Genomic DNA, 26452 nt, shown 5'->3' on the forward strand with positions numbered 1-26452 from the left:
AACTCTTAACTTTGGTTTTACAAACTACACTTTTAAATGGAAAATCACAACTTTGTTTTTGTTAATCAACATTGAAATTGAGTCAAAAACAGTTTTTAAAGTAAAAATCACTTTTAATCTCAATGATATACTCTGCTTTTTCCACAGCTATTGTCAATATATTACTAGTGAAAGCCCGCATTTCATTGTGGAAAATGAAGGTTTTGTGTGCGTTTGATTCAATCAAAATATATCAATCAATAAATAAATCTATATAATATACAAACAAAATATAAATAAGAATACATATAACAAAATATAGGCATGTACAATAAAAAAAATAAGATATATCATTGGTTATCAATCAAATAATGTTAAAAGCAACAGACAAATAAGTGGTTGAAAAGCAAACATAACAATTTGCTACATGAAACATCTTCACTTATTGGCCTAATTAATGGCTTAAAGATCTAAATTAACCCCATTAAACATCCTCACCCAAATCCCTTAATTGATGGCTTAACAACTAAATTAAACCCATTAAAAGTAGTCGTAGTATTTTACTCACAATTCTTTTTCCTACAATACTACATTTATCCGATCATAATAAAGAATTATATAGGGTTTAACAACTTATAAGTATGAATTTCATATAAAATTTTGATAGTTCCCATACAATTCTAAATTATGATTGACTAATTGTACTACAATATTGTAGTTGATATGCTCACGTAAATGAGCCATAGTTAAGGTCCTAAATACCTCAATTAAAGTCGATTGAAACTCTAAACCATCCCTAAACAAAAAAAAAATGGCCTCAATTACCCTCCAAATAATAGTTTATGCCAAATTTTAGTTGGCACAAAATTATGCATTAAAATCCCAAATAGCAAAATTATATTGAGTTGGAATAATTTTAATATATTGTATAGGTGATTTTTTTAATTATATGTTGAATTTAGTAGATGTGAAAGAGATATGATTTTTAAATCAAATTTATAGTTAATTTGAAGTTTTAGAATTGACTAAGAATTTGTATTGATGCTTGACTAGATTAGTTAATTGATTGTAGTTAGTGAACATGTTTGCTTTGCTCATAAAGATGAATGATTAGGATAACAAGTTCTATTACATCCTTTTTGTTTAAGATATTTTAAAATCCTCATTAAATCTTTTTTTGTGACATTTTGAATCAATTAAGCTTGGAAAATGAATAGAGATAGGCATTGAATGCATCATCCAGTGGAAGCAAATAGATATTTTGAGGAGATTTATTAACTTTCCTGGCAGTGAGATGCATGGCATCATCTATCTAGCAATGAATGTGCCAACAAGTTACTCTGTCCAGATAATTAATTAATGACTAAAAGAAAGTCATTCCTTTCTAAAAACATCCCAACTTCTAAATATATGTCAAATAGTTATGAAAAATGGATACATTAGTGAGATGATAAGTGACCGATAAGTCTAACTGAAGTATTCTGGTTGAGTTAGACAAGTCCCCTCGCACTGCTTTGTAGCATCAAAGAATCTGCCTATTAGATTCACAACAGAAAGAGTTTCTTTCACCAGACATCAAAGCTATAAATAATCAAATAAACACCAGAATTCTAGAAGACAGTAAAAGTGCTATATTCCCTTGATCATTTAAATAAATATATCAAGCTCCATCTTCATATGGTACTGGTGTTTTGTTGAATCATCCAATTTGACAGCAAAAAAAAAAAAAAGAAGGCATCTCTAAATAGTACTAAAGTGCTATGAGTTATGCAACTTACTGACCGGCAATTATGCTCTTTAAAGCATCAATCTCCATCAGTATCAGAAGATTCAGTCAAATCGGAGTCGAATTCTTGTTCCACAACATCATCCAGAGGTTGGTGCCGTTCGCGGCGAATCTCTTTCATCAATTCATCATCACTCTCTTCATGCTTCCCTGACAACTTCCTCTTTAGAATCCCTTCAAAAATTGAAGGTATAGCGTCTTCATCACCATCAAAGAACTTCTGTATTCGCATTCTTAGCTCTGGCAAAAACCATCTCATTTTCAACTATTACTATTGTGAAAAAAAAAAAAAAAAAACTCCTCTTTACGTATCTTTCAATTCGAGGGAATGCTAAAACAGATGAAAACAGTAAAAAAAAAATTTATCTTTAAAAGATAGGCACAATAGTAAGATTACAATATTCTTTCATTTTCTATTCTAAAATTTCATCGACAACGAAACATAAAGTAAGTTTAAAAATTGGGTTACCATTTTTACCAACGTCGTCGTCGTCTTTGGTGGAATGGAATTCGGAGGAGTAGAACCTGAGTTGGGAGCGAGTCAAAGCGGCGAGTAAGAAGAGTGAGTGCTGCTTGGGAAGTGAGTTGAAAGTATTAGATTTAGCGAAAGAGAGAAGAAATCTGCAAGCAAAAAAAGACATGTTCCTAAATTCTAAATAGAGCTTCTTTCATTGCTTCCTCTACTTTATAGGGGTTTAGGGTTTAATGAAAAAAAAAAGGGGGTGGCGGGATTTTATATGTCTATCCCCTCGGTCAGCTTGGTATTTAATTTTGTTACTATTTATTATTTTTACCGATTTAAAACTTCGTAAAAAGAATGGTCATACGAAAAACCAAGCATATAAATTATATAAATTCAGATTAATTTATATTAAATTAAGATTACTTTAAATGCTAACAGTCCTGTTTTCTATTTATAAAATTTGAGATAGAAATTTAATTAGGTTTCAAATATTAAAAAACTAATTTAAATGTAAGATTATTATATATTTCATAGAATTTAAATTTCATCAAAATTAAATGTTTTGTTGTATATGATCACTAGAAAAATTACTTGATTATGTTCGAATTGAAAATTTTATTTATTTTGATAAAATATAATTTTTTTAATTTTTAATTCAATAATAAATTAAAAAATTAAAGTTTTTAGTATTTTATTATTTTTTATTGTTTATTTTGGAAAATATAACCTTTTAAAAAATTTAAAAATTTTTGATGTTTTGACTATACCACGTAGTTGCGATTAGATAAGTGTTGACTTTTATTTTAAATGAAAAAATTATTTTTAAAAAATTATATAAATTAAATCAAATCCAATAATATATAATAATCCAATTTATTGATATAATATTTATTCATTATCAATTATCAAATTTAATATTGTAATATTTTAATATTTACTTATTAAATATTGATCAATTATCAAATTTAAATTCATTTACACATAGAATTAAAACCCACTAATATCATTATCCATTCAAGTTAATTTAAAAGAAAAAAAAACTAATAATTTTAATATGATAGGAGAGATATATTTGTAATTATGGTAAAAAAATATTATAATAATTTTAACTAATCATGATCAAAGGATGTTTCTATAATTATGATAGAAGGAGCATTACAATAAATTTAATTAATTATGATAAAATGAGTATTTTAATAATTTTGATAGAAAATATATTATAATAATTTTAGTTGATTATAAAAAGAAAAACATTACAATCAATTTGGACACATATCATTTAATTATTATATAATTAAAAGACATTGTGATTATTTTTAAGAAGATTATTTTCATATTATTGTATTAATTAATTAATTAATATTCTAATAATAAAATTAAAAAATTTTAAGGGATTTTATTAATTATTGTAGACCCCAATCATTTATATATTATATTACATTATCTTAATACATATATATAAACTAGATAATTGTTTATAAATTTATCAAAAAATTTTTATTTATAATGAAATAAATATGTGACAATGTTAGAAACGATTAAATTTAATAATTTAAAACACGATAATATAACAAAATACAAAAATAATACAAATAAAAACTACAAAAATAACGATTTAAAATTTTAGTAATAACAAAACAAAAAATATATATTTTATATTTTTATATCGATATCACTTATAATACGTAATTTTTATATTGAATATAATATAAATGCATGAATTGCTAAGTTTACAAATAATCTCTTTTAGAGTTCCGAAATTATTTTAATTTTCTAAATCAAAAATAACTTGAAACTACTCAACCTTTTTGAGACCACTCAAATTTTTAGATACTTTGGGTGGTAAAAAAGAAAAAATACAATATACCATGTTGCCAAAATTTTAACACCGGCAACGCTTGCACTTAATTACCTTCCTGTCACCAGATCTATAGGACTTCAAAGTTATAGCAACGCGGACATAGATAGATATCGAACATTTTGATCGACATATTTTATGTAACTATTAAGAATAATGGAGTGTTGCAGGACATCAACCAGCCCTTGCATTACTATAATATAATATAATATAAACTTGACATGTACATGCACACATAGATTTATGAAACTAGACATGGATCAACTAACTAGGCGAAGAGCTATAGTACATATCCAGCAGGAAAATGATTCTATTTCAGACCAAAGGTGCTGGACATCAGTGCATATACTCCAGGGATGAGTTTCGAATTCTGATCCAATGCCACTCATTATACGTCAACCCACCAAGACAAGTTTAATGGCTTCATGAAATCCACCTGGCAAAAGTTGGTCCAAAGATATCAGTGCGTTGAATGCCAATTTGGGTCTTCAATCCTGTATTTTTTCTTAATTTTACAACTTAATCACTAAGCTTCATGCTCACTTTGCTCATCCTTGTAGCCAGATGCCTTTCCACTTCTTCCAATTAAATATGGCTCAGGCAAGGCACTGTTGGCATGCATTTCAAGACCATGATAAGATCGAGTGACAAAAAATTCTGCTCCAGATTTAGCTATTCCTTTGACAAGAGAATCAGGGTTTCTGTCACGCAATTGCAGAGCCTTCTCTGTCGCATTACCTAAAGCAAGACTGATTTCGTTATCTCCATCTCCATTCGCTGTATTAACATTACAATCAAAGTTAAGTATCCCTTTGTGGCCGTAATGCTGTTATCAAATAAAAATTGCAGTAACAAACCAAGTTGGGCAAAGAACAATAAGTTTGAAGATCTTTTCTGCATTTTGTAAGTACATTCTCCCAAAGTGCAAACCTCCCTTTTTAAAAGGAAAAAAAATCACAGGGAAAAACACAAAAGAAACCACGTACAAAGGCATTGCTCGATGACTCATCCAAGCATGACTACCGCATTAAAACAATTACCATAAAAACAATAACAGAGTTCTACAAGTAATAGTGGTTTACCCATTATTTTATAAGCAAAAAGGAAACAAACAAGCGAAGCATTATGCAAATAATAGTTTCAGTATAACTTTCACTGTGAAGAGAAAAAAAATCAGGCAAACTACTACAAATTTGGCAGAAAATAGTTTTAGACAACGAAGATATAGTGCATGCCTTAAAACTAACATTCATACATATTGAATAGATGAGCTAAACATAAATTTCCATTGGCACTCTCAGTCTGAAGCTGCCAATATCTAATAGTGCAGCAAACACTGTAGTACTGCCAACTAGAATGCACTACACTGCAGCACATAGAAGTTACTATTTACTAATTATAATGGTGATTATGATCATATGGAAGTGAAAACATCAATTTATTTTTATGACATTTTTCCTTAGAAAGCACAAATAGAGTAGCAACTCTTTATTGAAACTAAAAGAGTAGCAACTTAAATTCCACCAATAATGGAATCAAAAGTGAGGGACATGTACCTTGGAGTTCAAAATCTTCAACATATCCACCTTTAAGGAAGGAAAACCGTGCTTCTTCCGGTTGGCTCCTTACCTCCAATGTAGAAGAATTAATTAAATCTCGAAATTCCATTACATATGTTCCCGTCCATTGGCTTCCTCTAAAGAATGACAATTTCAAACTTAGATATCCAAGATGGAAGCATAAAAATTCCAGAGATTTTAAGTACAAGCACTTGTCTAAGTGACCAGATTGTTTCTCCTACATAGTTTTCATGCCATATGATTGACCTCTTCGATGGCACAATCTCTCCACAATTTTACTTTTCACATATCAGTTTATATTAGTAGAGTACATATAAGAAAACCAATCATTGGAAGTCCATAGCATGGGATGTGAAATCGAAACTAAAAAAATCTGAGGGAGCAGTCATCTATAATTTTTCCATCTATTAAGCCACAAGAAAACTGGAGTTAATGCTCAGAAGACCTCAAATATGCATTATATGGGAAATAAAATCAAGAAGCATCTAACCCATAGACAACCTTTCCAGAGTATTTCTTGATTTTTCCCCTTTGTTCAGTCGAAAGAAGCAAGTTTAGTAGAGAGAGACAACTACATGTATCATCTTAACATGATAAAATGCATGAAATTGACAAATATACAACACACAAAGAACATATTAACAAGTTAGAACAATCCAGGTAAAGTAGATACTCAGCAGGCATGCTCCAACAATAGCAAAAACTTTTGTTATATCAAACATCTTTATTCATCCCTTCTTATTATCTTTCATATTACATCTCTATTCAAGTTTAGAGACATAGAAACTCTAGGACAGAATAAAATAATGCAATCAACCAGTCTGCTTGGTTTCACAAAGCATACAGAGTCCAATTTTAATATGTTCATAAAAAGAGAGATATTTGCATTAGACTGGCAGTTGCAGGAGAAGGATTCATATGGCCATTCCCAGTTACACCATAAAGCATAGTTTAGTTGAACTGAATAATATAAAAATGAGATATATTGATAAATAAACATAAAGATAGAATGCAGAAAAGATTAAGCGGGGACGACCAGAGAGAGGGAGAGAGAACAGTCAAGATAGCATTTAATACTAGATAAATAAAACAATAAAAAGACAAAAGTTTATGGTTACGCACCTGCTGAAAGCTAGCATGGCTTCAAATGGAGTAATAACTGGTGCTAGGAACTCCTTGCTATCCAAAAGTGCAGTTTGGGCACAGGAGACATAGATGAAAACATCACACTGCAAAAATGTAATATTGTTGTCATTAAACATAAAGTCTTTGACTTCTTAACAAAAAGGCAATCTATGAGCTTGTCTACGAGGTTACTTCAGGAAAGTTAGCAAGTTTAGCAGGGTTTGGTCTTCCCATGACAAGAGTGTAGGCCTTTTTCCCAGCAAGCATGATCAGTTCCTTCATCTGATGAATCATGTGAAGGTACCCAGCTGCACAAAAGTTCCCACGTTATCAATGCATCTTCTAGCATTATTACAATGCATGTAAAAAATTACCCGCATCTTTGCTGGGCCTTGATAAAATAAAAGTTCTTACAGAGATCTCCAAAGAAAATGCAAAATAAAATCGCGTAACTATAGATTTGGGGCAGTAATAAACACATTTACGTGTAAAGAAAAGTAAGAATTACAATTCCACACATACATATTACTCATGTTGGGTGACTTATGTGTGCATGGATTTGTGAAAAACACTCTTAACCTATTCACAGACACGAGCAACATATATAAAGCACATAAACACGGTCAAATTGGTTTAGAAAAGGTTACCATCTGAACCCAACAAAGACACTAGGCATCCATAATTCAATTTAAAAAATAACAATTTACAAGGAAAGGAAGAGTGTCCTCTTTGGAGCTTTAAGTTTAGGAGGAACCAACACAATAACTTACCTACACCAAGAGTTCCAACCAAAATCCCAACCATATTAGCATCTTTTGCTCTCTCCACTAGATAATATCTACAAGAAACACCAGTCACATAATGCAAAACAAGTAACACCATATCATATTGATAGGGCATAAGCAAAATAAAGAGAATGTTTCATGTAACAAGTGACAGGTCGAGACGGAATGCAATTTTGGATGTTGTTGACTTGGAAAAGAAATAGCAAAACTTTGGGGAGAGGTAACAAAAGTAGTAAGGCTTAGGAAGCATGAAAAGTTGAAAGGCATACCTACGCTTCAGGATCCTTTTCTGTTGGGACACATCTGTCACTAAGTGATCCTCTGTTGCATCATATCTGACTATAGACAAACACCAAACATTAAACAAATAGCTTTGCAAGAAGAAAAAATAGCATATTCTTCTAACACTGTACATAAATCACTAGAAAAAGCTAATTTGCTAAAAGCATCACAAGCAAAAGTAATTTTCACCAGATGAAACACTGTTTCCTTAATCAAAAGGCCTGAGAAAGTCTACCAAGAGCATAGAAGCATGTATATCTACTGGTATCATCATCTATGACATACTAGCTCTCGAACAAAAACATACAAAAAGAAAAGAAAGAAATACAAGAAAAAGCAAAAGAGTGTGGAGTGATCAGATAGAAGGAATAATATAACTGAATGATATGACGTATCACTGCATGGTTATCAGATAGAAGGAAATCAACGTAAGACCACATGCAAAGTAGGGAGTCAACCATTTAACTGTCTAGATGCAGAGGAACAATAGCAACTGTGAATTACATAAATCCCAACTTGCAGAAAGCTGTCTATCAAAATTAGCACAAGTCCATATATATAAACAAAAAGTAAAATGTCCTTGCTCTATGGTGTGTGTGTACTCATATATCTTCAGGAATGAATGCATTAGTGATTATTCTATTCAAAGATGGGAATATCCAGACAAACATGGCAATACGTCTACCTATTTCACAGCCATTAAATGTCAGCACAATATTGGCAAAAGCTGAATTATCTGGCCCGATCCATAAAAGAAGGTAATCTTCCATTCTCTGTCCCTCTGGTAGATCCCATATCAAGCCTCCTAGGCTATACCTAGTACCAGTTGCTGCACCTAAACTGTTATTAGAAGTACAGCTGCCCAAACATCCCAGAAGTCCCTCAGACTTCCTATGATCTTCTAATGGATTAATAATGGAACACATAACATCAGAAAAATTGAGTTCCACTTTGGCCTTAGGCATAGCTTCTACCAATGCTCCTTTGATCTGTGATATTGCATGTGCATACTCTAACCCATAAAGAACCTGTAGTACAAAAGATAAGACCATTAGTCCTCGCAGAAATGTTTGTATCAGCTATTTCTGGCTATATTATATCCAAAAACAAGATAGGAATTCAGAGACTTGACAAAAAAAAAAAATCAGCATAGAAAGAACATAATTAATCCTTTTCTCAAAATCTTTTAAATAATTTATAAGAATCATCCTTGACCATAATGCTAGTATGCAAATATTTGGCGTTTAGTTAATGTTTCCTGCTCATCTTAACATATGTTGCTTGCATATTGTGAAGAAGACATTTTTTTCACAAATAGGACAGAGAAAAATGAAACCTCAGAAAAGAGAAAACATAAACAGAGAACTATCATAATGACCTTTTTAAATAATTTTCGGAATAATTCATAACAATCACCTTTAAGCATTAATGCCAACAAGCTAACACTGATGTTTATTTGACATTTCCTTCTATCATAACATAATGTAGCCAGCGTCTCAAAAAAAAATAAAAAATAATGTTGCCAGCACATTATGAAGAGAACCTTTCATGAACTGGAGAAAAATGAAATCTCAGAATGCCCTTAGTTTGTAGTAGCCTTGAAAAAAAAAAAAAATCATCCGTTCAAACTAAATAAAAAAAAAGTCTATTTGCTTCTTATCTGCTTTGAAATCCAAACAGATCACCAGTGTTAAAAAAGTGGTAGTTAGAAAAGTGGTGCTCGTATATAGGTCAAATGGGATTGTTTTTCGGGATGCTAGATTTGCAAAATCACTCAAGTTCAAGTCAATGGACTTGTAGTTCTCAGCTATCTACTTTATGACAATAAAAGTATTTTGCTAATTATATCAGCTGCAATTGGGCACTATTTAAGGGCTGAAATCTTATTTTATTTTTCTACAACAACAGCTAAGCCATTTCCTGCTACATAAGGCCAGTTATATGGAAAATATTGAACTATACTTTATTCAAAACCATCAATGAGCTCAGTAAAAGTGAGGTCCTTTTTTATAGTTTTCATCTAGTGCTCTTTCTCCTTCCTCTCCTTCTCTTGACATTAGTGTCCTCCATTAACTGACATCTTCTCGAAAAAGCATTTGTAGGTCTCCTTACCTGTCCAAACCACTAACACGTATTTCAATCATTGGGTCTCCAATGGATGTGACCATAACCTTTTCCCATGCACTCATTTCTTATTTTATCTTATCTTTTTCTCATTTTATATCCTTTTTCCAAAGAGAGAGAGCCCAAGGTGTATAGGAAAGCCTACACATAACTCCAAGAATATAAAGGAAAGCCAAAACATAACTCCAAGAATATATCTCGTATCCTCAACTGAAACTAGCATTTTAGTAATCTTCCTAACTACATATGAAACTACATGAGCTACATATAAAAAAAATACAGAAGCGAGAAAAATGATTAAGTTTAACAAAAATAAGAACACACATCAGGAAAATTGTTATCTGTTACATCTTTTTTTATCACAATGTAAAATAGCTTAAAAGTGAGAAGGAAGAAATTCTAGATTACTTATCATACCACAATAGGTTTGCCATTGGTCCAAAAGTAACTTGATAACTTCTCAACACAACGGGATATGCAGATTGAAGCTTTTCCAAAAACACAGAATGCAGGAAGAGTTGAGGTCCTGCAACAAAAATTAGTCTTTCATAGGAAAACATATGAAGTAGAGAACCAAATCTGCAGAAGCAAAAAAAATTGAACCATTTCCAAAGTCAAAAAATTTCAAATTGAACCATTACAGGAGAAAACCACAACACATAGAAACCAAGAGATGTAAACTAAGTTCAAAAACCTATCGGACAATCTCAAAAAATGTATGATAACTACAATAACAACTAACTCTTGCAGCAATCACTAATTCCCTTAGCTTATAACTAATCTTCAAGCAACATAAAAAATCCCACTGGTCTTAACACTTTCCACACTATGTTGACTTGACTCCTGGGCCCAGCCATTCCCCGCCACTCTTTCACACTGCAGCAAGGGCTTTGTCATAAGAAGCAGCACTCTCTTGTCCACTTCAATAGCTTTCGCAAGTCTCTTTCATACATCGTTCCGGGGTTGGGGACCCCCCCCCCCCTTCTGGCGGGCCTTCTTTCCTCTGCTTCCTTGTGCTTCTACTTTTCCCTCCTGCCCCCGGATTCTTATCTATTAGTCTTTGTCTGCCTACTCCTACTCCAACTCAATTGATAAAGTCTTAGCTTTTTGTTTTCCATAGGCAGTTTGAAGAGCCCTTCATTCCAAACACATTATCAAGATCTCATTTAGTGGTAGCGTCCTCCAGAAACTTCTTTCCAGGCTGTCTGTGCTTTATAGTGAATTTCATTTCCTTCTTTCCAAAACCTTAAGGCATCCTAGTCTCATCTATCATCGAAGCATCAAAATGTTGTATATCAATTGTCGGCTCTACTTTCGTACAAAGGTATGTTTCTTTATGCTCTACCAGGACTTCAGCCATAGTACGAGTCCTTCCTTTCCGCCATCACGAAGAGCAAGCAAATGCCCCCTCCCTTAAGCAATCCCACCGCCTGTGCAAGAATGTAAAGTCTCAATGGTCGACCAGGTGTGTTTAGTTTGATCTTCATATACGAGAATTCAAAAACCTGTATTTTGAGTTATATGAATCTGTGGTTTCGAAAGAAGCTCTGTTAGTCCTTTTCAAATTAGGAGCTGTTAAGATAGGTCTTATCCTTCAGTAGATAAGGTTCATACCACCCTGTTGCAAAGGTACTGGGATAATTTCCAATGCCCTAATCACTTACCATATGTCCTCCAGAAATTCTTTGATTACTTTAGGAGGAATCCGCCTCTTCTTACCAAGAAGGTCCGAAAGGCGAGCAGCTTCTGGAATATGAGAGATAGACCTTACATTGTAGACAACTATAGGGATAAGGGGCCATTTGTAAGCCAAGGATGATGCCAAAAACTGACCGAGGTTCCGTCTCCAATTTGATAGCGAATTGCATCCATTACATCATATATTATTCGGATCATATACCAAGACCGAGTCAGAGTCTTTAGGCTTGTCCACCTGCCACAGAGAATTCCGACAAAGAAATTTCCTCTTAACCCAAGATGACCAGAGAGGCTTATTCCGGGTATAAGATCGAGACTATGAAACTCTCTTTGTAGCAGTAGGAGAATGGAATCTTTGAGGAAAGCTTTTAGTTCTCTTTCGACTTCTCCTAACTTGCTCGAGCTCTCTGACGCCTTTGGAGCTCTCAAAGCATGACGGTCGGCTATCCTTGCTTTCGTATTCTCCGCATCTTTAGGAGAGCAGCTCCCATTCCAATCTATTAAGGCAAGCCTTCACCTTGAACTTCCCACTGGGCCTATTCGGGACTGGAAAGTATGAACGCAATAATCGCGTCCGGATCTAATCTATCTACTCGGCAATTCATCCAGTGACTTCACGGTTGCCAAAGAAGCCCCAAGAAGCATCAAACATTTTCGATGAGATCCATGGAGCAATTCTTAGATAGCAAGCAATAGCTCCCGGTGCGACTTCATAAAAAGCAATCAAAGATAAGATCGAAGAGAATGAAATGCACGTAATGGTCATTATAGCGGTTCCTTCTGATCTTAGAAAACGTCCGAAAAAACCTGCTACTCCACTACCGAGCTAGGGCTAAAATATGATAAGTAGATACATAATTTCGAGCGTGATCAGACAACCAAAAATCAAACAATGACAGAGCGGCCTGTGATTGAGTGATAGATTGATCGACGCCCGAAGAATGCTCGACCAAAGGAATGAGTCCCAAGGCGAATTGGTTGCCCCAATGACAAACGAACCTACGCGCGGAGCATTTTCGGGGACTAGCCTTCTTCCTTCTTACTTGACTTCCAATTCGACTCTTTTTGCTTGAATTCAATCACTTCCTCTTTATCACCATTCTTCTGTTTAAGAACTGCGCTCCACTCCCTATTTGAGTAAGGCTGGAAAGAAAGAGGTGCTTGCTTTATGAAAATCATTCTTCGATCGGAATACGGATGAGATAAAAAAGGCCATTATTCCAATCCCGTTTTTCACTGGTGCTCTCCAACTAGGTCCAAAAAACGGGCATATGAGGCCCCCGTTGGGACTTTATTTAACTTTTTACAGTCGAGCTCTAGTATTTTTTTTATTAAATAGTCCATTTCTTTTGGACAAATTCCATGTTTAAAGCGTGGGACAGTTCTTTATTTGTTTTCTTACTGATCAAACCATCCATTTTCCCATGGGCCTCCCATTCTTCGAGCTTTCCCCTTGCAATGCGAATAACACTTTCTTTCTTTCAGAACCTCGTGTTCTTCACTTCCAGGTTTGATATAAGTAAAAGAGTCTCACTCTTCATTTAGTCTGTTGTTGGGAGAACTTTCGGGAGTAGAGGTGGAAGAAGAGGACGCGGATGAGATGGATTGCCGTGGAGTAAAGAAGTTTTCCTTGTCTGAATATCCCTCGCGAGAAGCATGTGCAATAAAAGAGTCTGATTCATAATATTGTATTTCAAAGGGGCCGGCATCACCCCTGTGCGGCCCTTGGTTAATTGTCTTGTTTCCTCCCGTCATATTCATTATCGTTCCGTCAAAGATCCCGAAAGCGGATAGAATCAAAACCAAAAGGAGCCATCCTTCACAGCTTAAGCCCCTACTCAACAGGACTCGACTCCCAAGAAAGAACCCCATTTTCGAAAGTAGGTTCTAAAAGAAAAGAAATCCATTCTTTCGAGTTTCAGACAAAGAAGATAGAAAAGAGTGGACACTGTTGCTACAGAAAGGCATCGATTTCTTAAAAAGAAGAGTACCATGTTTGCCCATTAAGAAGACTTTCTTCCTCAATCTGTGGAGTACCCGGTAAGACTTGATCATCCGAGATTGTTCTCGAACTCTCTACCAGGCAAGTGCCTTGACAGTCAAAAGAGCATCAAATAACTTAAACATTGTGACCATTTCTTAATGGTCAAAGCCTCCTTTTGAGACAAAGGTATAAACCACTTTATGACCCAGAAATGCCCCCTTACGAGCTTCAAAGTCTAGTCCCTCAGGTCTAATCTCCCTGGTAGCAGAGGAGAAAGACTGATCTTCTTATCCCATTACACAAACACACTAAAAGGAGAAAAAGACTGAGACTAGGGGAATTTCGCAAGGGATGCACCCACAAAGAAAGCATAGGCGAGTAGTCACTTCACTCAATACAAAGGATAACTTGAAAACATAGAGGAATTTCTACAAATTAGGAAAGGCCTTCCAATCCTAGCTTCTGAGAGAAGAGAAAAGATCAGACCTGCAACCCCATCACAGACAGCGAAGACTTCGAATGATAGACCAATGGAAGTGACCCATAACTAATGGTGCACTTTGCTCGTCAAGTAAGAGAAATGAAAAAAAGCCCTTGACGCGTGAGAGTTGTTAAAAAGCAGGAAAGACAAAGACATTGCACCTCACGTTGAGGCTACCGAAAGGGTCCTACTTCTCGCATTGACTCCATCGACAGAAAGAACTCAAGGACTCGATACGGGAATCCGAAGAAAAAAGGAAATGGGACTATCCCCGATTCACTCGATCTGATGCCCTTAGGCCGATTCTCACTTCTTCATCAAAAAATGAAAATAAGTACTTTCGCCAAGCTCTTATACTCAAGGAAGAAGAAAATGGTTTGACATCGCTCCTACAAGACAATGACAACATAAAGAAGCGGTGGAGAAAGAAAGAAGAAAGATAAATCCACACTTTCTGCAGCATGAGTTTATAAGGCTAAAGTAAAAGAAAAGGGCCCTGACACCACCCACTTATTACATTTCAAATCCTCAAGGGAAAGAGAAATCATCAGAGACTGCGCTTACTGAAGAAAGACACAGACAAATTCACCACTCAAGGAGCCCCAAGCAGTGAGAAAATGATTAGGGAAAGCAGTGAAGAAGGATCAAGAAAAAAGGAGTGAAACTGACTTCAATCGCCGGAAGGCTTGTTAGGAATGCTAGCCAACTCGCTCAGTAAGAACAAGCCCTCGCCCGACAGTCTTTCACTAAAAGTCAGACCACGAGTACACATTGTATGATTGAAAACTGCCGCTGCGTACTCTCCGGTGCTTGCAGGTTTGACTGGAGCCTTCTCTCCAACAGTTGCTTCAATCAATGTTAAGTTAAGTATGACTAAAAGGTTTCTTATCCCGCAGCTGACTACTTTTTGCAAGACCGAACAGGAAATGAAAAGTCGTACTACAACAACTGTAAACATCCCCCCCCCGGCTCTGACTCTGATCAACTTGCCCACACAGTGCCTTCTTTGAGAGAAGAGGTCAAGGGGCTATGAGACTCGTACATCCAAAGACGATTCGAGAGAAGACGATTCAATCTGTTGACTTCACTCCGCTTAGGCCCCCTTCACCAAGGGATTGGTCTCATTCAATGCAAGCAAGAAAGGGTCCCAACCTTTTTTCATGTCATAGGGTCAGGTCTAACTATCTTTTATGACGCCATTTGACGATCTTTATCTTACGGGCAGTGCCACGTGAGCCATAGACACTCAATTTACAGTTTAGAAAAGTAATGGCACTCAACTCAAAGCTGCTTTATGTCACAAACCAACCGTACAGCAAGCAGGAAACTCCGATCGGACAATCTCAAAATAACTACAATAACAACTAACTCTAGCAGCAATCACTAACACCCTTAGCTTATAACTAATCTTCAAGCAACATAAAAAATCTCACTGGTCTTAACACTTAGGTTAAACTCCACCTGCATCCCCGATGGTTTTAACACATAGCACCCTTTGAATTTTTTTCCTCAATTAGCACCCTGTGGATAAGTTCCATTCCCATAGGGAGTTATACTGTTAGTTTTACATGACAAAATTATGAAAATACCCTTAAGTGTTAAGAAATAAGAACTTTTGAATTGCAGGTATTTTGGTAATTTTATTAGGTGAAATGAGTAGTGTAACCTCCTCTATGGGAAAAGTTGCAACCACAAGGGATGCAGGTGAACTTTACCCTGACGCTTAGCCATTTCCTAATGAGCAGAAACTAAAAGGTCAAGGTAATTTAAGCTCCTCCAATGTTCCTTCAAACATGTATTAAGAAGGAAATCTTATTAGACTCATATTCTTGAGTTTGGAATTCCAAAACCTCTTCAAAACTAAAAACTTTCACAAGACTTATGATTTCAATACTCATCAGTCACCTTCAGCTTCTCCTTGGAAAAAGTCTAAAGTTTCACTTCACCGTGTCATCAAAGATCTTTATCACCAATGATTTAAATATCATTTTCCCAACTCTAAACTATTAAAACTCATTACATAAACATTACGGGTATTTCCTAAGTCCAGAGAGAGGAGGATTGTCATTAGGAAGTTAGTAGTTGGTGCAGAACTCCGTAATCATAATATAAATGATGATATACAAGAATTTCAATGCTATAAGTTAGGATTAAAAATCACATCAGACCTTGTATTTTAATAACATAACTAAGAGAGATAGGATTGTCGAAGAGAGAGTTGGATGATGATTATAGTAGAACATGTTCACATGATCCACCCTTTATACTTAAATTATAATACATCCCTCACATGTAAGCTAGATGAATGATTAAAGGGTTTTGCATTTGAACCCAAGCGACTAAGAAAGGTGCAAGCTAAAGAAAGATTAAAGAAAATCGCAAGTAAAGCTCAATGGAAGACAGTAAATGAAGAAATTAACTAATAAGATATAATATTTCGAGATTGAAACACAAGACCCCTGGTCTGATACCACGTGCCAAAATAAAAGTTGCATGACCCCAATTATTCTACCAACTTTTACATTTAAGCTCTAACAAGGATAATGCAAAAACCAAAAATTTCTTAAGCATAACAAATCAGAGGAAAAAGAAGCCCCGTTCCGACATAACTAGTTGAAAATTCAAATCAACAATAAAGATCCAGAATTGATAAAACTACATCTAAGCTTCCTACAAAGACAAAGATATGGGATAAAAGAAAAAAGAGTACTTACGGGCTGAGACAGGTATGTCCATAATGTATAACGCAATCAGCATTGATATGGGAAGCTCCCACTTCATCAACACAACAACTTCCAAATGTTGTGTCTGCCATTACAAATAACCCGACTTTATTAGCTGACCCAAGCTTGTTTCTTAGAGAATTAACCACCTTTGTTGAATGTTTCAACAAGTCATCTGGGAACTGGAACCAAAGACAAATTGTTCATTCAACAGAAAAAAACAAATAAAGAAAAAAAGAAAGCAAAAGCTACAACAAATATTAAGAAATATATATATATATATATTTCTTTACCTGCAAAGCAACTCTGGTGAAGTTCCTGCTTAGAATGAATTCTGATGTGCGGCTGATTTCGAAGTTCGATTCCAAGTCCATGGTTGCTGGCTGACTGGCTCTTTCTGTGGGGGCGGGTGCTGAAGGAAGGAAGGAAGATGAAATCTACAGAGAAAAGTGAGAGAGGGCAAAAATGAGGGTTGGGCTGGGTTCTGGCATAAAAGGCCTAGCCCGATTTAGTCCTAATTGTTAAAACTTAAATTGATTTAAAGTTGGGAAAAGAATTTTCATTAACTAAACGCACCATAAACGATTGAAGTTTTTCTTTGCCATTCTATGACTTCCTTGAATTTGATTACAATAAAGCTAAAAGATGATGAAGATAGAACTCAGATTAAAACTAAAGGGAAAAAAATTTACAGAACAAACTCATTAACCTAAATCACAAGAATAATAATAATAACGTTACATGAATAAAAATGGAGTTTGGATAGAAATTTAACTTCAAAATATTTGTTCTCTCGTTTGTACCCAAAAAATACCGTTACATCAAGGACAAATCAAAGAAAATGAGACCCATTTTCATCCAAAATTTATACTATATTTTATTGGAATTCAATCGAACTACTAGCTTACAACTACCTCAAGTTAAAATCTATCTGAACTATGAACCATGTACTCTGCTTCTTTCCATTCCCCTGTTTTAGCTGCGTTGGTTATCTCAAGCTTATTTCCCAACAACAAAAATTGCTTTCTTTTATTTCTGTGGCGATCCCTTCATCATTCTGTGTCCATTGTCTTCCAATAAGTATTTAATCGTGAGTTTCAAATTTTGTGATCGAATTGTATATATGCAAATGATGATTAAAAATATACTCCCCCTTGTAAGGGCACTAGCCTCCTTTGCAATAAATATATATATATATATATATATATATATTAAAAAGGAATAAACAAAATAGTAACACAAGGAAATCAAACCCTCCATTAGGATGGTACTTAAAGGGAGCATAACATAATGGTTTCCACATCTCTCATTATTTGCATTAGAAGCATGCATTTCTATGCTCTTGGCGGTAGCATGTTTACATTTGAGGCATTTCTTCGCTCTTGGCGTTAGCATCGAGGTTTGACGTTGTAGTGGACTTGTTATCAAAATCCTCCTACGACCTTTCAATAGATAATAGAAATGGTTTCGGAGGCGTTTCGAGGAGCTCAGCCTCACCTTCAAGCATCTCCAAGACCTTACTTATTGAAGGGCGATCGATTGGCTTTATCTGTATGCACCAAAAAGCAACTATGATCATCTTCTTTAGGATTTTCTTTTCACTCTCAGATGCAACTCCTAACTCTATATCTTTCCCTTTTTCAAATTGATCGTAAATCCAGGAAGGAAAATATATTTGACTAGATTGTTGAGCACATGCATTCAAATTCCTTCTCTTTCCCACCATTTCCATTAATAACATTCCAAAGCTGTAAACATCAGCCTTTTGTGAGATACTCCCAATGGTCTTGTAAAACAGTTCTGGAGCAATATATCCGAGAGTACCTCGTGCTGCAGTGAGAGATACAATACTATCATCTACTGCATATAATTTTGCAAGACCAAAATCTGAAATTTTTGGAGTGAAGTTTTCATCAAGAAGAATGTGGTTTGATGTCAAAATGTAGAATTTGCATATCACATCCTTGATGCAAATATTCTATTCCTCGTGCCACCCCAATTGCAATCTCAAATACTTTTTCCCGACTTAAAGTGATGTTCTTTTCTCCTGAAAATATGATTTTATCTAGAGAACCATTAGGCCTAAAATCATAAACAAGAGCTTGTTTTGATCCTTCCACACAAAAGCCAATAAGTTGTACCACGTTAACATGATGAATTCTCCCAATGGTAGCAACTTCATTGATGAAATCTTGCCCTTGAGATTTCGACGCTCCTAACAATTTTATTGCAACAAGTCGACTACTTCGAAGCTTTCCTTTGAATACTGATCCAAAACCACCTTGTCCTAATTTATTTTTAAAACCATCGTCATTCTTTTTATCTCTGAGTAAGAATACCTGATAGGCATTAAATTTTTTTGCATTTGAAGAAATTCTTCAATTGTATCATCCATGGACAAGTGTCTCCTTCGAAACTTATATAGTACAGCTGCAGTCAAGCATGAAACCCCCGATAGAGTTCTAATAATAATAACTACTCCTGTACAAGAGAAATATTAATAGAAAGACATTAGTATAATATATAAATAGACAGCTTATTAGGTTATCATGCACGTATTAATGTTTAAACCTCAAATAACTACTGATAAAACTGATTCCCACCTGTGATGATAAGGAAAGCAACCTGGGTTCCTGTTAATTGAAAATGGGTAAACAACATTATTTTAAAGCAGGGAATAAGGAATAAGCAAAGGCCATAAGAAAATTACAAATAGAACTCTGAAAAGCTTACTAGAAGTATAATAAAATGAAGTAGTATCTCTCGATGGAATGCCCTGGGAGAAAAATATTCGAAAACTATTTAAATAATTTTCGAAGATGAACTTCAACCGCCATAATCTACGTCAGGAATGGAAGATTTATGTGAGAACAAGAAAATATATATATAACAGAAAATAATGTAAAATTGATTTTTTAAATTATATTGTCTAATCATTTTTAAGTTTAAAATAAAAGAAAAAAGAAATCGAAGTGGGGTTTCGGTTATTGCTCGTAATTCTTACATCTTTCGAAGAGATATTTTGTTGCGGGAAAGATACGAGTTTGCGCAATCCCAGGGCACGTCATAACCCATCAGAAGCTCCTGGTGAACATCGAATATAGACAGACCCAGACCGGTGACATTAGAAGACCGCAACCGAACGGGTCGCGGAACCTGAACTTCCACGGTGCAAGATACATGAAAACCAGTGGCGTTCAGCGTCTCTCCGCTAAACAAAGCATAAAAGTAAGGGTGCGGAGAGAATGAGGCGTTGGCGCAAGGAGAGGCATCGACGTAAAGCGAAGAGTTCATGGGTACTTGGCAACTTAGAAAATAGATAAAATCGCTTTGGTGTTCACATACAAGGGATTTGGGAAGAATGGAGCATTTATGACTGTCCAGACTCCCATCCACCAATCGAATTTCAGAGTGATCATAAAAGATATCTTGGACATAGAAACTCCTATACTCGTCATTTTGGACAATGGCTTGATCGTTTTCACAAGCCAGTTCATGGTCAAGGTCGCCACACTCGGGAGGGTCGCCTTTTAATCTGACAGGTCTACTGATATTGGTTAAAGCTCCACACGAAGAGGGCTTGCAGCCTGCAGTACTGACTTGTCTTGCACCACTAACAGCATCAAGAACCTGAGAGAAAGCAGCAAGCGCAACGAGGCCGTATATTGCGAGTTTTGTCCTTAACATGTTAGAGTTGATTAGCGGGATCGGAAGAGCGAAATGAGGGCATCAAGTTCAATACTTGTTATGCAAGTAGTTAAAATCAATTTATTAAGTTAGTTATTGTTTTCAGTTATTTACTTTTACAATTTAGTTGTGAAGAAATTGTTAAAAAATAAAGTAGACGCCATAAAATAAAATCAGTTAAAATTAACAAAAAACTGAATTTTGATACGAATTTTTTTCAAATCCCCACCCAAACTAGCACCTATTGACTTTAGAGTTATGCTTCGGCAACAATTTTGCGGATGTTTGCTTCACCATTTGATAGGGAGTAAGAAATAATAAATAAAATGTAAGGATATGCACGCATTTTTTAGTGGTACTTAGAATTATGTTACAGTTAATTCTTTTTTTATCTGCAAGCTGCTTTACATATAATTACATATTTAATTATATTTAAACTTAACTCTAAGATATTTAGTAGGATTTAATGTTAGACCAATAATTCCGACAAGGCTTTTCTTAAAATAATAATAATAATAATAATAATTTGACAAGGTTGACTGAGTTAAAAGAAGAGTTCATTAAAAAACACTTATTTTCTTTTTTTTTTTTCAGTAAAAAGAGGTTATAATCTAAAGATAAGAGATCAGATTATACATGTTAAAATTTGAACTTTAAATTTATTGGATGTTATCTCTTAAAGATAATTACATAAATCAACTAAATTAAACTTCGAATTCATTTATATTTATTAATATATTTAGAACCCGAACTAGGTGATAATTTCCAATGTCTCACAGGTATTCCTACAAAGTTAAAGCGAAACAATTGCAGGTATGCAACGTTTCTCTCTATTTAAGTTGTTATTAGGAAGAAATGAGGAAACATACTAAGTTGGAATATTTTATTTGCAGGTGTAATCCTAGCTTCCTTCCTTATTGTACTAACTGTCATTGGACTTTGCTATGTGTACCATTCGGTCAAAAGAAACAAACAAAGCCAACTCAAGATTGAAAGATTTTGGAAGATTATAGATCTCTTAAGCCCTCAAGATACTCTTATGCTGATATAAGAGGATAACAAATCAATTCAACGACAAACTTGGACAAGGAGGTTATGGAACAGTGTTCAAAGGAAGACTTTCCAATGATGTTTTGGTAGCGGTTAAGGTCCTCAACAATTTCAAAGGAAATGAAGAAGAGTTCATCAACGAAGTGGGCTCAATGAGTAGAATCCACCATGTCAATGTAGCTCGCTTAGTTGGATTTTGCGCTGATGGCTATAAACGAGTACTTGTTTATGAGTATTTGCCGAATGAGTCATTGGAGAAGTTCATATTTGCCACCAGCAAAGCCAACAATCATGTCCTTGTTTGGAATAAGCTTCAAGATATAGCTCTAGGCATCGCCAAAGGGATTGAATACCTGCATCAAGGTTGCGAGCAACGGATCCTCCATTTTGACATTAAACCTCACAATATTTTGTTAGACCACAACTTCAACCCCAAGATCTCTGACTTTGGTCTGGCTAAGTTGTGCTCCAAGGAGCAAAGAGCTATTTCCATGACAGCAGCAAGAGGAACAATGGGCTATATAGCACCCGAGGTATTATCTAGGAACTTTGGAAATGTTTCGTATAAGTCAGATGTTTATAGTTTCGGAATGCTATTTCTCGAAATGGTTGGAGGCAGAAAAAACATTGATCTTACAGTGGATAATACAAGCCAGGTGTACTTCCCAGAATGGGTTTATAATCATTTGGACAAAGGAGAAGAGTTAGCAATGAGAATTGAAGATGAATTCATTCCCAGATAGCAAGAAAACTTACAATTGTTGGACTTTGGTGCATTCAATGGTATCCAGTAGATCGTCCTCCAATGAAAGCTGTGATTCAAATGTTGGAAGGTGAGGCAGACAGTCTCACTGTGCCACCAAATCCTTTTGCTTCCACAAATCAGACGGAGATGGTTCTTCAAAGTAAAAAAAATTGATGTAAGCATAAAATTTTGCACCTTAAAATTATATTTTTATAAATTAATTTTGGCTTGAGATAAGACAAATTATGTTTATTGTCCATTGACAAACAGTAATTGCATGGTGCCTGATGTTAACTACCGTTATGTAAGAATCGCTCAAGTAATATAAATTATAAATATCTAATTATTGTTTTCATACGAATTGAAATTTTAGATTAATCTAAGATTAAATATCAAAATTAGACACTTAGATTATATTCGATTCTAAAAAAAAAAATTGATGAAATTATTAAATTAATCGTACATTAAAATAAATCAAATAATTAAACTAAATTACTAACAAATTATGAAAATTAACAAATTAAATCTAAACTTACTAGAAATGGAAAGTTACTAAAAATAAAAAATTACTATAAAAGGAAAGTTCTAATCCTATAGGGCAAGGCTCTAAATTAACATCTAACTCTAAAACATGCAAGTAAAAGGTGACAAATTAAAATGCATGAAAAATCAAATTAAGTGGAAAGGAAATTAACAAGACATAAAAAATTTACAATGCAACTAAAACCTAAATGATATAAGGCAAGATGCATAGACATAATGTAAAAGATGCTAGGAAATTAACCTAGATTGATCCTAACTAGTATTAACCGAATTGTATTAAAATTCATGACGAAATTCAAGAAAATGAAGAAAACAAAATGCAAGTAAAAATACCAAAATTAACTAACATGCAACTAACGAAATTAACATTGAACAAGAAGCAATTGAAAGACATGAAGATTTAAATTGCAAGGCAAATTAAAGGCATGAAAATGAAATTAAAGGAAGTAACAAGGACTGAAAATAGAACCCGGACAACAAGAATAACAGCCCCTAAAGCCTAGTAAAATCTACAAAAGCAAAAGAACAAACACTTAGTGATCATTACCTAAATGTCAAATGAACATGAAACCTAACCTAACATACATGATACTAAATGAACATGATCAAGGCATGAAAAAGACTTAAAATGCAGCATTATAAAACTTAAAAACAGAATTGAACATTGACCTAAACAGCAGACAAAAACCAAATAAAAAAGTAGTACTATCATGCAAACATTTCATCAAACACGTAGAACACTAAAATGTAAACAACTAAAACAGGTAACCTAAGCTATATAGCATCAAATGACATTAACAAAGCTTAAATAAGAACCTAAAAGTGCAAATTAAAAAGCTAGAAAACTGCCTAGAACAGAACTGAACAGTAGCAAATTAAGAAAAAAAAAAAAGTACTAAAATGGACCTAAGTGCTAATATGCTAGGAAGATTTAAATGAGATGCAAGGAAACATTAAAACCAACATCATGAACTCAAAATAGACCTAAAATGCAACAAATAATCCTTACGAAATGAACCTCAAAAACCGGACAGAAAAGGCATCAAACAGACTTCAAAAACACAACAAGAAAATGCAAAATAACAAGGACATAGTTGCTTAAATATTAACCAAACTTAAAGAAAATGAAAGATATATTAAATCTAAGAGAATAACTTTAAAATAGACATCTAAAACAAACAAAATATGCATAGGCAAACTTCCCAAAACCGAACGTAACATTGAAAAAAATTGATTTGAAACAGTAAATAAAAACTGAAATTAAATGAACCAAGGTAGAGTCAAGCCACTTTAGGACCCTTAATGATTTCTCATGCTTAAGGCCTCCTTAGGCTTTCATCCTCAAGCTAAGAACAAGCTCAAAACAAATTAAAAATAGCAATAAATTGAAGGGAAAACCGAACAGAAAATAAACAAATAGAAATTGAAAATGCATTGAAATGTAAAGAGAAACAAGGCTTAATTTTAAATTGAAGGGAAAACCGAACAGAAAATAAACAAATAGAAATTGAAAATGCATTGAAATGTAAAGAGAAACAAGGCTTAAATTTTTAAAATTAAAGGCTTAACAAGGAAATGTAAATGAAAGGCAATTAAAAAGAGTCTAAATATGAAAGAAATACAAGAAAGTGAAGGAAAGGTTGGAGCCAAACAGCCCACAACAAAATCAGCCATAGGGCTGCCTGTTGTAGTTGTCCTTGAGCAGTCAAGAAAGAAAAAATGTCAAATTATGTTAGAACTCTTTATATTTTGCAAAAATTTGAAATTTCATTTCTATACTGTAATTTATATAAATTTAATTATTATTAGACCTGCTTTTGGGCGAATGGCCCATCTGAACCTAAAAATCCACCAATAATTTTGAAGAGTTTGGATATAAATATTAAACTCGTTAAATGAGTCTAAATAAATAAATGAGGCTCGAGAAAAAAAATTAGGGTCAGACTTGAGTTTCACCATTTTAAGCTCAACCCTCGCCAGGCCTAAAAATTAAAAAATAATTTTTATCATAATAGGACAAAACCTATTTACTTCATTTTTTATAACGGACAAAACCAATTTACTTTATTACTTATAATATAATAAAGTCCATTTTTTCTTTATACAAAACAATAATCTGATTTTAAATTACATTCAATAAAATTAAATTGGACCTAAGTCCAAATAACTTATAAATTTAATTAAAATTAATTAAATTAGTTAAATTAATAAGTTACAAAAAAAATTTTAAAAAAACTTTTTTCTCAATTTTAAATATCAATATTTTAAGCGAGTTTGGATTTTATTATTACACGTAGGAACGAGGTTGGGTAGAAAATGAGATCTAAAAAATTAGGTTGAGCAGAGCCTAAACTTACTTAAAATACTAGAATATCATGTCAAGTCTAGCTCAAACCTGGCTCGACCCAGCCTGACCCATGAGCAAATCTAGTAATTACTCTATTTTATATGATAATTTTAGAATCACTAACTCTATCAATTTTTTGTCATTAAAAATACTGACGTGGTTGTGAAAATTGACTTGTTGACATAGTAACTTAAATTAATGAAAAAAATTGTTAAATTATATAAATGATCCTTTTACTCATAGGAAATTTAAAATTTAATCCATATATTTGCACAAAATTTGAAATTTAATTCAACTAATATATAAATATTTTGAATTTTTTTAGAAATTTTATAGTTTTTTAAAAATATTAAATTTCCTTTTTTTAAATATTTTAATTTTTTTATTTCATTTCTTGAAAGTTCATATTTTTAATTTTTAACATTTAGAAATTTTCTAGAAATTTTCAATATTTTGAATCTTTTAGAATTTTTTTAATTTTTTTAAAATATCAAATTTACTTTTTTCAATATTTTTATTTTTTAAATAAAATTATTTTTTGAATTTTTTATATTTTCAAATTTTAACATTTTACTTAATCAAAATATTTAGTTTTTTTAACTTTTTATAATTTTTATAAATTTTTTTTTTTTTTAGGAATTTTCTATATTTTTAATATTTAAATAAATAAAATAAGAAAAAGACACATGTCTTTAGAATTTATATTGTTTGGTATATTTGAGATGGAATAATATAAAAATCTAAGTAAAATGAAAAAATAACAAAATGTGAATAGCTTCTTATTCAATTTATTCTTCACTTGAATAAGTTTAAAAAAACATGTAGTAAAATTTTAAAATTTATAAACATTTTTTAAAACATAAAATATTATAAAAATTTTCTAAAAGACATAAAAATTAAAAAATATGAAAAATTTTATAAAAAAGATCCAAAAATTTAAAAGACTAAAAATAGATATTTTGTTTAAATAAAAATGTTAAATTTAAAAAAAAATGCAAAAGCTTTTTAGAAATGAAAATTATAAAAATTAAAATATTGAAAAAATAAATTTAATATTTTAAAAAATTAAAAAATTAATAAAAATTTCAACATATTTTTTATATTAGAGGGATTAAATTTCAAATTCTGTGTGAACATAATGATTATTTATATAATTTAATAATTAAATTCATCAATTCAAATTGTTACATCAGCAAAGCCAACAATCACATC

At 33.2% G+C, this 26452-nt stretch overlaps 2 protein-coding genes and 2 pseudogenes across 4 annotated transcripts in view; 1 reads left to right on the plus strand and 3 right to left on the minus strand.

Moving 5' to 3' along the window:
* The window catches only part of LOC111310974 (coiled-coil protein), a 40900-nt gene extending 38420 nt beyond the window's left edge, over positions 1 to 2480 (minus strand). The window contains exons 1-3 of one of the 3 annotated variants that reach the window (XM_089765811.1): positions 2235 to 2480; positions 1762 to 2005; positions 1223 to 1514 (exon numbers count right to left, since the gene is read on the minus strand). In XM_089765811.1, coding sequence (XP_089621937.1) covers positions 1785 to 2005; positions 2235 to 2406 — 393 coding nt within the window. In that variant the 5' untranslated portion in view covers positions 2407 to 2480 and the 3' untranslated portion in view covers positions 1223 to 1514; positions 1762 to 1784. Of the gene's footprint in view, positions 1 to 1222; positions 1515 to 1587; positions 2006 to 2234 lie in introns of those variants that run through there. The other 2 variants (XM_089765812.1, XM_022910358.2) reach the window with 2 other exon arrangements.
* A 1763-nt stretch (positions 2481 to 4243) lies between these two features.
* On the minus strand, positions 4244 to 17356 carry LOC111310985 (diphthamide synthesis DPH2 family protein). The gene is made up of 11 exons (XM_022910375.2): positions 17162 to 17356; positions 16860 to 17050; positions 10400 to 10508; positions 8544 to 8886; positions 7846 to 7915; positions 7562 to 7629; positions 6984 to 7099; positions 6789 to 6895; positions 5643 to 5782; positions 4630 to 4863; positions 4244 to 4522 (listed from the first exon to the last, which is right to left on the minus strand). The coding sequence occupies exons 1-11, from the start codon at positions 17240 to 17242 to the stop codon at positions 4482 to 4484; spliced, it is 1500 nt and encodes a 499-aa protein (XP_022766110.2). The 5' UTR covers positions 17243 to 17356; the 3' UTR covers positions 4244 to 4481.
* Positions 17357 to 18225: 869 nt separating this feature from the next.
* LOC111303123 (LEAF RUST 10 DISEASE-RESISTANCE LOCUS RECEPTOR-LIKE PROTEIN KINASE-like 2.4) lies at positions 18226 to 20834 on the minus strand (annotated as a pseudogene).
* A 489-nt stretch (positions 20835 to 21323) lies between these two features.
* LOC111303132 (rust resistance kinase Lr10-like) lies at positions 21324 to 24583 on the plus strand (annotated as a pseudogene).
* The last annotated feature ends 1869 nt before the right edge of the window (positions 24584 to 26452 follow it).

The sequence above is a fragment of the Durio zibethinus genome, chromosome 9 (genome assembly GCF_047325235.1).
Source record: "Durio zibethinus cultivar Kanyao isolate XHJ-2024 chromosome 9, ASM4732523v1, whole genome shotgun sequence".
NCBI classification, from domain to species: Eukaryota; Viridiplantae; Streptophyta; class Magnoliopsida; order Malvales; family Malvaceae; genus Durio; species Durio zibethinus.